Below are 14,418 nucleotides of genomic sequence, written 5' to 3'. Positions count from 1 at the left end.
CAAGAGTACTGGAGTGGGGTGCCATTGCCTTCTCCGTCCACATTGCTAAAACCAGTCCCCTATCAGAAGCATCTGAACACAGTTGAAACACCCACAAACAGTTGTTTAGAAGTCAGAGGATATTGTCATTGTTGGTTATAACTTGTTCGAAACACTTTTTGAGGATTTTTAAGGTATATGCTCACCGACTCTAGGAAGTGCAGCCCTTAATGTTCATATAACATTCCTTTTTCTAACATAGAATGGAGTTGGGTTTTGCCTGAGATCAGCCCCAGCACAGGCCCTGAAATCTGACTGTTGTTCTGTCGCTAAGTTGTGTCTGACTCTTTTGTGACCCCATGGGCCATAGCCCACCAGACTCTTCTGTCCATGGGATTTCCCAGGCAAGAATACTGGAGTGGGTTGTCCTTTTTCTTCTCAAGGGGATCTTCCCAACCCAGGGATCAAACCCAAAAGCTCCTGCCATGGCAGGCAGATTCTTTACTGCTGAGCTGTCAGGGAAGCCCATTTATTCCTGTTATCAAAGGTAAACTGAAAGCTTTCATTTGGGAATCTGACTGCTAGGGTTCAAACGCTGCCTTTGTCTCTTCCCAGCAGTGTGTACATGAGTCAGTTCACTTTTCCAGGCATTGTTAACTGAGTAAGGTTTATTGAGATGATATACATGAAACACTTAGCTTAGGGACTGGCATATAGAAGTGCTCAATATATGTTAGGTATGATTATTACCATTATTGTTATTTTTTCAATGCCCTATTGCCAAATCTGGATACCTGTTCAGTGTTCTTCTCTCAAAAGATATACATAGTTTCTACTGATAGTAGATTTAGGTATATTATCTGTAATGCTGTTTACTTATGATGGAAATTCATATATGAAAAGAGAAGCTCTCACAGTTTTGGTGGAGGAGGGGAGCTGCTGCTGCTGCTAAGTCACGTCAGTCGTGTCCCACTCTGTGTGACCCCATAGACGGCAGCCCACCAGGCTCCTCCGTCCCTGGGATTCTCCAGACAAGAACACTGGAGTGGGTTGCCATTTCCTTCTCCAATGCATGAAAGTGAAAAATGAAAGTGAAGTCGCTCAGTCGTGTCCGACTCTTAGCGATCCCATGGACTGCAGCCTACCAGGCTCCTCCGTTCATGGGAGTTTCCAGTCAAGAGTACTGGAGTGGGTCCCCAGTGCCTTCTCCGGAGGAGGGGAGGGACAGTACCAAATGAACCATTAGGACACTTCATGACAGGTGCTATCATGGAGGTGCCAAGTGTGCTAGGAAGCCAGGGTCAGAAGCCCTTGTCAGCCCATCACACACGGGAAGGTTCCCATGCCATGAGTTCATGAACCCTCTCCTTCCCATTCCTTACACAATAGAAGAGCTCTTGTTATTTATCCCTTTAGGCTGGGAAATGATTTGAGCACACAAACCAACTAGGGAAACAGATCTGGTTTTTTTTCCCCTAAGTTGAAAAGCATCTGTTTTCTCTAAATGTGTATAAGTCACTGTTTCTACACAGAAGATTTTAAATAAACTCTGTATTACTTGTTTGCTCCAGAGTAGCATGGTTTGTGAAAATCATGTATTTGGGCTGTGTTAGGCCTGTCTGCCAGTTCTGCCTCTATCCCTTGTGCGGCCTTGGCCAAGTGTACCAGTTAGGGCTCTTGATTGCAGGCAGCAGAACTCTGGTAAATTAAACCAAAAAGGCATATTGGAATTATGCTGGAGCGCTCACAGCCTCCAATGGAAGGCTGGAAAATGAGGTTTAGGAAATGAGCAGAATCTAAGGAAGATCATATCTCAGCAGGATCCAGGCAGGACTGGAAACCACTTTATTTCAAATAGAAGGAAGGGATGCAATAGAAGGAATTGGCTAGAAACTGTGTTAGTTGCTCAGTTGTGTCCAACTCTTTGCAATCACATGGACTGTAGCCCTCCAGGCTCCTCTGTCCAGGGAATTCTCCAGGCAAATATACTGGAGTGGGCTGTCATTTCCTCTTCCAGGGGCAACTACCACACAATTGCCCTCATTCCACAGGCTAGCAAACTAATGCTCAAAATTCTCCAAGCCTAGGCTTCAACAGTATGTGAACCAAGAACTTGCAGATGTTCAAGCTGGATTTAGAAAAGGCAGAGGAACCAGAGATCAAACATGCATTGGATCATAGAAAAAGCAAGAGAATTCCAGAAAAACTTCTATTTCTGCTTCATTGACTATGCTAAAGCTTTTGACTGTGTGGATCACAAAAAATTGTGGAAAATTCCTAAAGAAGACCTGTCTCCTGAGAAATCTGTATGCAGGTCAAGAAGCAACAGTTAGAACTGAACATGGAACAATGAACTGGTTCCAAATTGGGAAAGAAGTACATCAAGGCTATATATTGTCACCCTGCTTATTTAACTTATATGCAGAGTACATCATGCGAAATTCTGGGCTGGATGAAGCACAAGCTGGAATCAAGGTTGCTGGGAGAAATATCAATAACCTCAGATATGCAGATAACACCACCCTTATGGCAAAAAGTGAAGAGGAACTAAAGAGCCTCTTGATGAAGGTGAAAGAGGAGAGTGAAAAAGCTGGCTGGAATTTCAACATTCAAAAAACAAAAATCATGGCATCCAGTCCCATCACTTCATGGCAAATAGATGGGGAAGCAATGGGAACAGTGACAGACTTTATTTTCTTGGACTCCAAAATCACTGCAGATGGTGAGATGAAATTAAAAGATGTTTCCTCCTTGGAAGAAAAGATATGACAAACCTAGACAGCAAACTAAAAAACAGAGACATTACTTTGCTGACAAAGGTCCGAATAGTCAAACTTATGATTTTTCCAGTAGTCATGTATGAATGTGAGAAGTTGGACCATAAAGAAGGCTGAGCACTGAAGAATTGATGCTTTTGAACTGTGGTGTTGGAGAAGACTCTTGAGAGTCCCTTGGATTGTAAGGAGATCAAATCAGTCAGTCCTAAAGGAAATCAATCCTGAATATTCATTGGAAGGACTGATGGTGAAGCTGAAGCTCCAATACTTTGGCCACCTGATGGGACCAGCTGCCTTATTAGAAAAGACCCTGATGCTGGGAAAGATTGAGGGCAGGAGGAGAAGGGGACGACAAAGGATGAGATGGTTGGATGGCATCACTGACTCAATGAACATGAGTTTGAGCAGGCTCCAGAAGATGATGAAGGACAGGGAAGCCTGGCATGCTGCAATCCATGGGATTGCAAAGAGTCGGACATGACTGAATAACTTCCAGGGGATCTTCCCAATCTAGGGATGAAACTTGGGTCTCCAGCTTTGCAGATAGATTCTTTACCTTCCGAGCCACCAGGGAAGCCCAAGGAATTTGCTAGAAAGAAAGTTAAAAAGTAAAAGGGCAACTCTGGAAAAAAAAAAAAACACCCAGCATATTAAGGAACAAATAGTTATTGCCTTTAAGGCCAGGGTTAGGGGAACAGAAAGGAAAATGTGAGACCAGCAACCTGGGAGCTCTGAAGGGCTGGTGCTGGCACTTGGGGCCTGAAGAGTGGGGATCATGAGGCTCGGCTGGTGCTGGGAATGCCAAACTAAGCTGGGAGTTCCTCTCTTCTCCAGAAGCCATGCTGGCAGGAAAACAGGTGGTGTCTCTTCCTCCTCTGGCCTCCAGTTGTTCCGGCCGTGTTTTAGTGCCTCCCATTTTTCAAACTGACAGAAAACCAGAGGGAAAGGTAGTTTGGGAAAATGTTACATGTACACCTAAGACTCTTGTTGGCTTGAAACTAAGAGAAAATAGGAAACAACCAGCATATTCGAGGTTCGAGACAGCAGGAAATACAACCAAGGACACAGTGCAGAGAATGCTGGTTCGCCTTGCTGGCTGCTGCTGCCTACCACGCTTGGAGTCCTGAGTGGTGAACAAGTCCTGAGTGAGATCATCTCACTTGGTGTGCCCTGAATGGGTTATAGCCATGGTAATCAGTGCGCTGAGAAATAAGTCCCTTTAACCCCTGGGGCCACTAGGTAAGGCATGTAGTGGTCAGAGCCCCCAGTGGTCACCTTCGTGACTGGCCAAGCGTAGGTCATGCGTAGAGCTTCCCAGGTGGCACTAGTTGTAAAGAATCCACCTTCCAATGAAGGAGATGTAAGAGATGATGGTTCCATCCCAGGGTTGGGAAAATTCCCTGGGGGAGGGCATGGCAACCCACTCCAGTATTCTTGCCTGGAGAATTCCATGAACAGAGGCGCCTGGTGGGCTACAGACCACAGAGTCACAAAAAGTAGGACACGACTAGAGTGACTTAGCACACACCCACAGGTCATGCATCTGTAACCCAGCTCCCAGCAATAGTCACATGGTGCTGGACCACTCACAATAGAAGGCGTTTGGAGGCTGACCCCCTGTTCGCCTCAAAAAGAAAATATCTCCTAAACTGATAACTCAACCTCTTTTAGTTAACTGTTACATGGGGTTTACTATTTTTATCTTAATAGGTTGTTCTGAGGATTAAAAGAACTTACACGCACTTGTGACTTGTACATAGTAGGTATACTCTTCAGTGGGGGAATGCACTGTAGATTAAAACTATACATCTGGCAAAAAGGCTTTAACTGTAGCTCAAAAGTATTTGTCAAGAAGAAGAAAAAACAGAGAGTCCTCCCAGGCCTACTGTGCACCCTGAGGGCCTCATGAATGCCTTTGTTTTTGGCTTGGAGGGCGTGTGCTCCTGGGATTTGAATCCTAAGAGGTTGAGGTTTTGAACTATTCAAGAATTTCTTTACAATACTCAGATTTTTTTTTTCTTCTCTCCCTCCGATGGTGTTTTTCTCCAGTTATTCAGATGGCTGCTTTTAGGAAGGTGCTTCGACTTCACCCTCTCCTGAAATGCACTTTCTTCCTAAGCTCTGTTGAGACTGATCTCTATCTTGAAGGGTTTTCGTGTTCCTGGGTTACATAAGACGACATACGTGCCTTTTGCTTACACCTCCTGCTTCCCTTTAGGTTATCCTCTTCACGCCCCCGAAGCCTACTTTCCTTATTTCAAAAAGCATAACGTGACGGCGGTCGTGAGGCTGAACAAAAAGATCTACGAGGCGAAGCGCTTCACGGATGCAGGCTTCGAGCACTATGACCTCTTCTTCATCGACGGCAGCACTCCCAGCGACAACATCGTGCGGAGGTTCCTGAATATCTGCGAGAACACCGAGGGGGCGATCGCCGTCCACTGCAAAGGTGCGAGCAAGGAGGCCTTGGTGGGCACCGGAAGGGGGTGAGACCAAAGGCAGCACAACAGGCGAAACAAAACCATTTAGCTTCTTAGGAAACAAATGGGTTTGGTTTCAGAACACTGGAACCCCCGCCCCCCGCCCCAGCTCAGCTGGTAACAGGAGACCCCAGTTTGATTCCTGGGTTGGGAAGAACCCCTGGGGAAAGGGATAGGGTACCCACTCCAGTATTCTTGGGCTTCCCTGGTGGCTCAGATGGTAAAGAATCCGCCTGCAATGCCAGACACCTGGGTTCAGTCCCTGGATTGGGAAGATCCCCTGGAGGGAGAGCATGGCAACCCACTCCAGTATTCTTGCCTGGAGAAACTCCATGGACAGAGGAACCTGGCGGCCTACAGTACATGGGGTTGCAGAGTCGGATACGACCGAGCGACTAAACACACAGCATCCCTCCCCCCAGTAGTCTTTAGCTTCATGGAACCGAATGTCTTGCCTGCCCGTTGCTAGGGAGCGGTAGTGCACCTGGCTCATCGCTAGCTTCCTTGCCACAGGTGTGTTACTGCCTCTGAATGACTGAAAGACTTGTGTAAATGCATCTCTGGCCTCCGGGAGAGGGTACATTGGGACAGGAGTCGCCAGATTTGCAAATAAAAATACAGGATGCCCAGTGAAATTTGAATTTTAGATAAACAGCGAGTACTTTTTTTTTTAGCATGTCTCAAATATTGCACCAAACATATATTCTGTATTTTACCTGGCAACCATGTGTCAGCTACTCAGAAAATATGAAATAACCTTTGCTTTAAGCCTAGTTGTTGGGCTTTTTTTTTTTTTTAATTTTATTTTATTTTTTAACTTTACAATATTGTATTGGTTTTGCCATATATCGAAATGAATCCACCACAGGTATACATGTGTTCCCCATCCTGAACCCTCCTCACTCCTCCCTCCCAATACCATCCCTCTGGGTTGTCCCAGTACACCAGCCCCAAGCATCCAGTATCATGCATCGAACCTGGACTGGTGACTCATTTCATATATGATATTATACATATTTCAATGCCATTCTCCCAAATCATCCCACCCTCTCCCTCTCCCACAGAGTCCAAAAGACTGTTCTATACATATATCAGTGTCTCTTTTGCTGTCTCGTATACAGGGTTATTGTTACCATCTTTCTAAATTCCATATATATGCGTTAGTATACTGTATTGGTGTTTTTCTTTCTGGCTTACTTCACTCTGTATAATAGGCTCCAGTTTCATCCACCTCATTAGAACTGATTCAAATGTATTCTTTTTAATGGCTGAGTAATACTCCATTGTGTATATGTACCACAGCTTTCTTATCCATTCATCTGCTGATGGACATCTAGGTTGCTTCCATGTCCTGGCTATTATAAACAGTGCTGTGATGAACATTGGGGTACACGTGTCTCTTTCAGTTCTGGTTTCCTCAGTGTGTATGCCCAGCAGTGGGATTGCTGGGTCATAAGGCAGTTCTGTTTCCAGTTTTTTAAGGAATCTCCACACTGTTCTCCATAGTGGCTGTACTAGTTTGCATTCCCACCAACAGTGTAAGAGGGTTCCCTTTTCTCCACACCCTCTCTAGCATTTATTGCTTGTAGACTTTTGGATCACAGCCAGTCTGACTGGCTTGAAATGGTACCTCATAGTGGTTTTGATTTGCATTTCTCTGCTAATTAGTGATGTTGAGCATCTTTTCATGTGTTTGTTAGCCATCTGTATGTCTTCTTTGGAGAAAGGTCTATTTAGTTCTTTGGCCCATTTTTTGATTGGGTCATTTATTTTTCTGGAGTTGAGCTGTAGGAGTTGCTTGTATATGCTTTTGAGATTAGTTGTTTGTCAGTTGCTTCATTTGCTATTATTTTCTCCCATTCTGAAGGCTGTCTTTTCACCTTGCTTATAGTTTCCTTTGTTGTGCAGAAGCTTTTAAGTTTAATTAGGTCCCATTTGTTTATTTTTGCTTTTATTTCCAATATTCTGGGAGGTGGGTCATAGAGGATCCTGCTGTGATGTATGTTGGAGACTGTTTTGTCTATGTTCTCCTCTAGGAGTTTTATAGTTTCTGGTCTTACGTTTAGATCTTTAATCCATTTTGAGTTTATTAAAAATATGGAACGCTTCACGAATTTGTGTGTCATCCTTGCGCAGGGGCCATGTTAATCTTCTCTGTATCGTTCCAATTTTAGTATATGTGCTGCCGAAGCGAGCACAGTTGGGCTTTGAGGAGGCTCGCATTGTAGATTTTCCAGCACGGTGGAAGGTATTTTACTGGGGTCTTTGATAGCACAGCATAGCATTGGTTTCAACGAGGAGAAACTGCTTGGCCGTCAAAGGCGGAGCCTCTCGTTGCTCACATGCAGCTTTTCGTACTGCCGCTGGGTGGTGCTGTTCTCCGGGGTTGCGTCTGAGAAGCCGGTTTCTGTGGCGTTTTATGCAAATTGTCTAGTAGGTGTTGGGGATTGTACTGTTCTTTTCCTGTGCCTAGTGCTGCTGTAACTGACTTATTCAGACTTGTATGGCCTTGGTTCTGACAGAAATTAAAATACCGTTTTGTAGGCCCTTGTTTCTATGTTTAAGAGTTGAGTAGGTGGAGGTACTTTGCTGAAAATGTGAGCAGCAACTGAAAGCTGCATTTTGCGAGAGGCTGGGCGATAGAAAAGCTGCATGTGGCCCCTGGTTCAGCTGCGGGCTCCTCGGTTGGGTCAGGCTTTGTCCACATGAACAGAAACCCCTCCCTCGACTCCGCGTTTCTCAGTAGGATGGGTACCCCGACTGGCTGGACTTCCTGTCCCCGCTGGTGGTGGGGGGTGTGGGAGGGTGGATCTGCTAGGAAGGTGTCTCTAGACTGGTGCTTTCCGTTCTGCCCAGGTCACGGCGGGGTGGCTGTGCTCTGGCTTTCCCCCATGTGATCCCTGTGCACCTGGCTCTGCCTCTCTATCTCATTTTGTTAAAGATTGCCTAGGCCCGAGGAAAAGCCTGCATTTCTCATGCCATTGGCCAGCTTTAGTATGTGCAGGGTGCGAATCCGCCAATGTGACTGGAAGGGACTTGAGCATCCGCACATTTTAGAATCCACGGGGATCCCAGAACCAGCCCCCTGCGGATACCAGGAGACCACTGAATGTCAAGTGTCGGTGGAACTTGAAAGCTAATGAGAATATGGCAGTTGCTAACACTACCAAAGCTAGTGGAGGTGATGGAATTCCAGATGAGCTCTTTCAAATCCTAAAAGATGATGCTATGAAAGTGCTGCACTCAATATGCCAGCAAATTTGGAAAACTCAATCAGTGGCCACAGGACTGGAAAAGGTCAGTTTTTATTCCAATCCCAAAGGAAGGCAATGCCAAAGAATGCTCAAACTACTGCACAATTGCACTCATCTCACACGCTAGTAAAGTAATGCTCAAAATTCTCCAAGCCAGGCTTCAGCAATACGTGAACCGTGAACTTCCAGATGTTCCAGCTGGTTTTACAAAAGGCAGAGGAACCAGAGATCAAATTGCCAACATCTGCTGGATCATCGAAAAAGCAAGAGAGTTCCAGAAAAATATCTATTTCTGCTTTATTGATTATGCCAAAGCCTTTGACTGTATGGATCACAATAAACTGTGGAAAATTCTGAAAGAGATGGGAATACTAGACCACCTGACCTGCCTCTTGAGAAACCTATATGCAGATCAGGAAGCAACAGTTAGAACTGGACATGGAACAACAGACTGGTTCCAAATAGGAAAAGGAGTACATCAACGCTGTATATTGTCACCCTGTTTATTTAACTTCTATGCAGAGTACATCATGAGAAACGCTGGGCTGGAAGAAGCACAAGCTGGAATCAAGATTGCCGGGAGAAATATCAATAAACTCAGATATGCAGATGACACCACCCTTATGGCAGAAAGTGAAGAGGAACTAAGAAGCCTCATGATGAAAGTGAAAGAGGAGAGTGAAAAAGTTGGCTTAAAGTTCAACATTCAGAAAACGAAGATCATGGCATCTGGTCCCATCACTTCATGGGAAATAGATGGGGAAACAGTGGAAACAGTGTCCGACTTTATTTGTGGGGGCTCCAAAATCACTGCAGATGGTGACTGCAGCCATGAAATTAAAAGACGCTTACTCCTTGGAAGGAAAGTTATGACCAACCTAGATAGCATATTCAAAAGCAGAGACATTACTTTGCCAACAAAGGTCTGTCTAGTCAAGGCTATGGTTTTTCCTGTGGTCATGTATGGATGTGAGAGTTGGACTGTGAAGAAAGCTGAGCATCGAAGAATTGATGCTTTTGAACTGTGGTGCTGGAGAAGACTCTTGAGAGTCCCTTGGACTGCAAGGAGATCCAACCAGTCCATTCTAAAGGAGATCGGTCCTGGGTGTTCTTTGGAAGGAATGATGCTGAAGCTGAAACTCCAATACTCTGGCCACCTCATGTGAAGAGTTGACTCATTGGAAAAGACTCTGATGCTGGGAGGGATTGGGGGCAGGAGGAGAAGGGGATGACAGAGGATGAGATGGCTGGATGGCATCACTGACTCTATGGACGTGAGTCTGAGTGAACTCCGGGAGTTGGTGATGGACAGGGATGCCTGGTGTGCTACAATTCATGGGGTCGCAAAGAGTCGGACACGACTGAGCAACTGAACTGAACTGAACTGAACGTTTAGTAGGAGCTATTCACATGCTCTCTTTCAAAGCTTTTGTGTCATAAAAAGCAGTATTTCTTATGACATTAATTTGTCCTTATTTCCTAATCAGTTAGTTTTTTGGTTGCCAAGGCATGTAGTTTCTTTGCCTGTCATGTCTTGGTGGTTTAGTTGCTAAGTCATGTCCGACTCTTGTGATCCCGTGGACTGTAGCCTGTCAGGCTCCTCTGTCCATGGGATTCTCCAGGCAAGAATACTGGAGTGGGTTGCCATTTCCTTCTCCAGGGGATCTTCCTGACCCAGGAATCGAACCCAGGTCTCCTGCACTGCAGGCAGATGATTTACCAACTGCTATGTCATGTCTTGGATTGACAAATTCAGGGGAGGGGAAATGCAAAGCTTTCATTAAAACTCAGCGTATCTCTTGATGTTATTCCTCACCTAACAAACGTTGGGAAAATAAGACGCTCTGGTGTTAAACATTCTTTTTACAGGTATTCTCTCTATTATATCCTTGAGCTCTAATTGTTGCCCTTGTAAGGAATATTTTAAGAAATACATATATTTTATATTGCAGGGTTTTAAAAAAATATTTTAATCAGAACCTTTAGCATTGAAGTCAGTTCTTACATATGAAGGTCACATTTACAGGTGGTGACATTTTTTTGAGAGTTATTTCATTTGCTTCCAGTTGTACACACATGTAGGATTCTCTCCCAAGGATTACACCTTTGATTTAATTACAGCTGTAATGCTTTTAATAGCATACTTAGCTACTATAGGCCTGTTAATTATTTTGACATCTGCCCTAATTAAGTCAGTTTAATTTCCTGGGAATTAAAACAGCACAGAGCATTTTAATTGCATTCTAAGAGGAGGGAGAGAGACTTATCCGATGTCAAATGAACTTTGGTAGCTGCTGAAAAGAGAATGACTATTTCATGTCTCAATGTAAAGTGCTAAAAATAGAGATAAACTGGAAAGTAATTTTCCGGGAATGTGCAAAATCTCATAACGATTCAGTATCTGCAGCTTGCCTTCTGGTTGATAAAACGAAGGACTATGATTTTGTGAAGTTTTCCAGCACAGATAATCATTAAACAGTGGCAACATTGTGATGTTCCACTATGTGATTTTTGATGATCTGTAGGGGTTTCAGAAAATGCCTGAAACTGTAAGGCAGTCAGCGTTTAACTTGGTATAAATAGAAGACTTTTCAACATCTCCTCTCCCTGTGCCAGGGAGCCCTTTAATTATGAATGCTTTAAAAAATTTGTTAAAGTTTTTATAGAAACTTAGTGAACTGTTCCTTTTCTGTTGGGTTGTGGTAAGAGCTCCTGACTATTGAGTGCTAAGTAGGTTCTTTTTATAGATCTAAATTATAGACTCTTTAAAAGGGGGAAGCAACTTTTAGTTTTAGAGAAATTTGAAAAATTTCTGTGCCATCTTTTTCTTCTTGGTTGTGAGTTTGTGTGATGAAGAGCCTAACCAAGGGAGCAGGTAGCCTCCTGCATGGGAGGGATACAGGGGGAGACAGGGTTATCTTGTAGAGAAGGCCATCTTCTCCCCAGGCTGAGACCCAGATTGGTGACTTGAAAAGGAGTACCCTGGAAACCGACTGGGCTTCCTGCCTCAGGCCATCCAGCTGTATCCTATCAACATGATTACCTGAACAGTAGTCTTGTCAGATGTCTGAGGATTTAACAACTCTGCAGAAACCTAAAATATTTACTCTGAGCACAAACATGAAAGCCAATAAATCTTATATTAAAGGAAGAGAGTCCTGCTGAGACCGCGATTAAGCTTCGCTCTTTTCTAAAGAATGTTGATGTTTATTTGGGGGCAAATGTACTTCAGATGAAAACAGGACACACAGACATACACACACACAAACCTTATCTAATAAAATAGTGTAAACATAATTTTTAAAAAGGGAGAGTTAATGGGAAGGGAATGCCAGGCATCCATAAACTTGAGCTTGATTGTAATTCCATTGATTTATCCTCAACCTCAGGTGATACTACCCTCAAGGGAGAAAAATTTGTTTTGGGGTGGTAAACAAATGTTTTCCTTTTTTATGCAAAGAACAGATTTATACACAGTACATATAGAAATATGCGATCTGTCTGTGACAGTAAAATTTCATGGGGGACAATCAGGAGAAATAAAGCCTAGAGAGGCTCTTGGCTGGGCAAAGATTGAGAAACACTGATTTAGAGACATACCTTTTTACATTTTCACATTTTTGAAACTAGGATGGATCTTAAAATGATTGCATATCATAGTTTAATTTTTCTTAGTGGAACTTAAATAATGGTGTGTGTCACACCATTAGATGACATGATTTTTTTTGGCTGAAAAATTGTGTATTTCCAAATGGTGAGGAGATTAGAGAAGATTGTCTTTATTATTTGAAAAATGATAGGAAAAGCTACAAAAGGACTCTTCCTTTAGAGGTGGGGAGATTCTGAAACATATAAATGAAGCTGCCAACTTTTTCCTATTTCCTTTTCTAACTGCATGTTTTCACGGATGACATTGTACCAGTTTTCCAGGATAAAAGTATCAGTTGCCTTTCACCTTCCATGTGACCCAATCAAAACGTCTTTCTAACTCAGCTCTTCCTTGTTACCACTGTCTCTCCCTGCCTCTGCCTGGCAGCCAGCCTTCCTGCTCCTCTCTCTGGCTTCCATCTCTGACCTTTCCCATCCCGGAGGTATGCTGCTGCCTCACCCAGCTGCTTTTATCATGTCAATTTCTTGGTCCCCAAATATATGATGGCTTTATTTAGGGCTTTTTGTTGGTTAAAGGAAAAATCAGATATTTATAGGATAATGGCTATATGTTTATTATTAATAGTTGTTGATAATATCATGAATTCCTAAATGAGCTGAGTTTTGCTCATTAGAGCCTCATCTACATAAATTCGAGGAATAATAGCACATATATGCACAAGGTGTGACCTAATCAGTGAGCAGATGGAGCACTGTGCATCTGAATCTGGAGAATCCCGAATAACTCAACAGTCTTCAGCCCACAATTGGTAAGCTGCTTCCCCTAAGTACAGGCTCCTCCACTTGACTCAGAGGTGCCCCTTAATCTGGCCCCTCCATACCTATCTGACCTTATTTTCCACTCAACACACACTGACACATTCTCCAGGCCATCTGGCTTTCACTCATTGGACCCTTTGCTGAAATTGTCTGCAGCCTTCCTATTCTTTAGAGTCAGCTGAAGTCCTTGTCATCAATGACACATTCCTGAAGACACCAACAACTCACACAGTCCCTTTCTCTGAGAGCCTAGCTTCAGTTTAAACTAATTTCTTCACTTGTTGGTTATTCTTGTGTCTACAACTATTTGATAAAGTATTGTGGTCAAAAATTATATCCTTTACTTGCTTATCTTCTTAACCTCTGAGCAAAGCCCTGACATGGGTAGCTGGTAGATGATCGGTCAGTAAACATTTGACCAACTGAATCAAATGTTTGAAAACAAAGACAGAGCCACTTTGTCATTCTATAAGAAAAAGAGTATATGATAGCAAGAGATTAAGTAGTGGAAAAATAACTCAGCGTAGTGCCTTACTCATAAGTGTTACTTAAATAAAAGTTTATAGTGCTGAGTTTAACTCCAAGAAGCCAGGTATGGAAAGATTTAGAAAATGGTTATAAATAAGCATTAGTGGCTCAGTGCTGTATGTCTCAAGAGAGCAGCATCCTGCTTGTCTTCATGTTTCTGGCCCCAGCATCTGTCACAGTGTCTCATACTCAGCGGTCTTAGTATTTGTAGAATGGAATGACTGAGCAGATGAGCCAAAAGTGGAAAGAACTCTGGAAGGATAGCAGGATCCCCAGGGAATTTTAGTCTCAAATTCCATAGTCATTTGTTATGCTAATATGAGTGAATTGATTAGTATCTTGGGCCTCAGTTCTGGTGTATGAACAGCAGTCACCATATTTGAAGACTTTATAGTTTGATCAAATTTTTGAGTATTTTGGGGAAGGGGGAAGCCAAAGTAGATTTAAAAGAATTGTTTAAAATGCAAAGTCCTATCACTTTTATTTCTCTGGAGAGAGGGAAAAAATAGCACAGTTTGTGAAAACACTTTGAAGAATGTTTTGATCATGATAGTAACCAGTACTTCTTTGACAATCATTTCTAATTGTATTGATTTCTCCTACATAACAGAAATTGGGTTTGACATAAGGAAAATATCCTGACACAAAAGTTTTTGAAAAATGCCAGAGCCTCAGGAAATGAAACTTGAGCACTTCCGTTGGCTTGGTTCTTTCTCACTGGAGTGCATGCTCTCACAAGGGCAGTGACGATGTGTTTTATTCATCACCTTATCCCCGGCTTCTAGCGCAGCACCTGGCAGGTAGTAGCTGCTCCATCCGTTCGTGTTGGCTGAGGAAATAATGAAATCCTGGTCTCTGAAAGAGTTACAAAGAAGTTAGGACAACCTAGTGGAAATAGTATTGAAACAGTCCTGGGCTTGGCAGCTGGTGAGGTCAGATGATGCTTATGGTATTGTCCTATTTGATTCTAGA

At 43.3% G+C, this 14,418-nt stretch overlaps 1 protein-coding gene and 1 non-coding gene across 10 annotated transcripts in view; one reads left to right on the top strand and one right to left on the bottom strand.

The window, feature by feature from the left end:
* CDC14A (cell division cycle 14A) overlaps positions 1-14,418 on the top strand; it is a 188,449-nt gene that overhangs the window by 114,876 nt on the left and 59,155 nt on the right. For all 9 annotated transcript variants that reach the window (XM_055584960.1, XM_055584959.1, XM_055584961.1 and 6 more), the window contains one exon: positions 4,975-5,205. In XM_055584960.1, the coding sequence (XP_055440935.1) occupies positions 4,975-5,205 (231 nt within the window). The remainder of the gene's footprint in view (positions 1-4,974; positions 5,206-14,418) is intronic.
* LOC129656639 (U6 spliceosomal RNA) lies at positions 7,328-7,434 on the bottom strand. Its single transcript, XR_008716428.1, has one exon. It is a non-coding gene; the product is annotated as a U6 spliceosomal RNA (small nuclear RNA).

Source organism: Bubalus kerabau, chromosome 6 (genome assembly GCF_029407905.1).
Source record: "Bubalus kerabau isolate K-KA32 ecotype Philippines breed swamp buffalo chromosome 6, PCC_UOA_SB_1v2, whole genome shotgun sequence".
NCBI lineage: Eukaryota > Metazoa > Chordata > Mammalia > Artiodactyla > Bovidae > Bubalus > Bubalus kerabau.
The sequence above is the reverse complement of the archived record's forward strand: the minus strand, read 5'-3'. Positions and strand labels throughout refer to the sequence as shown.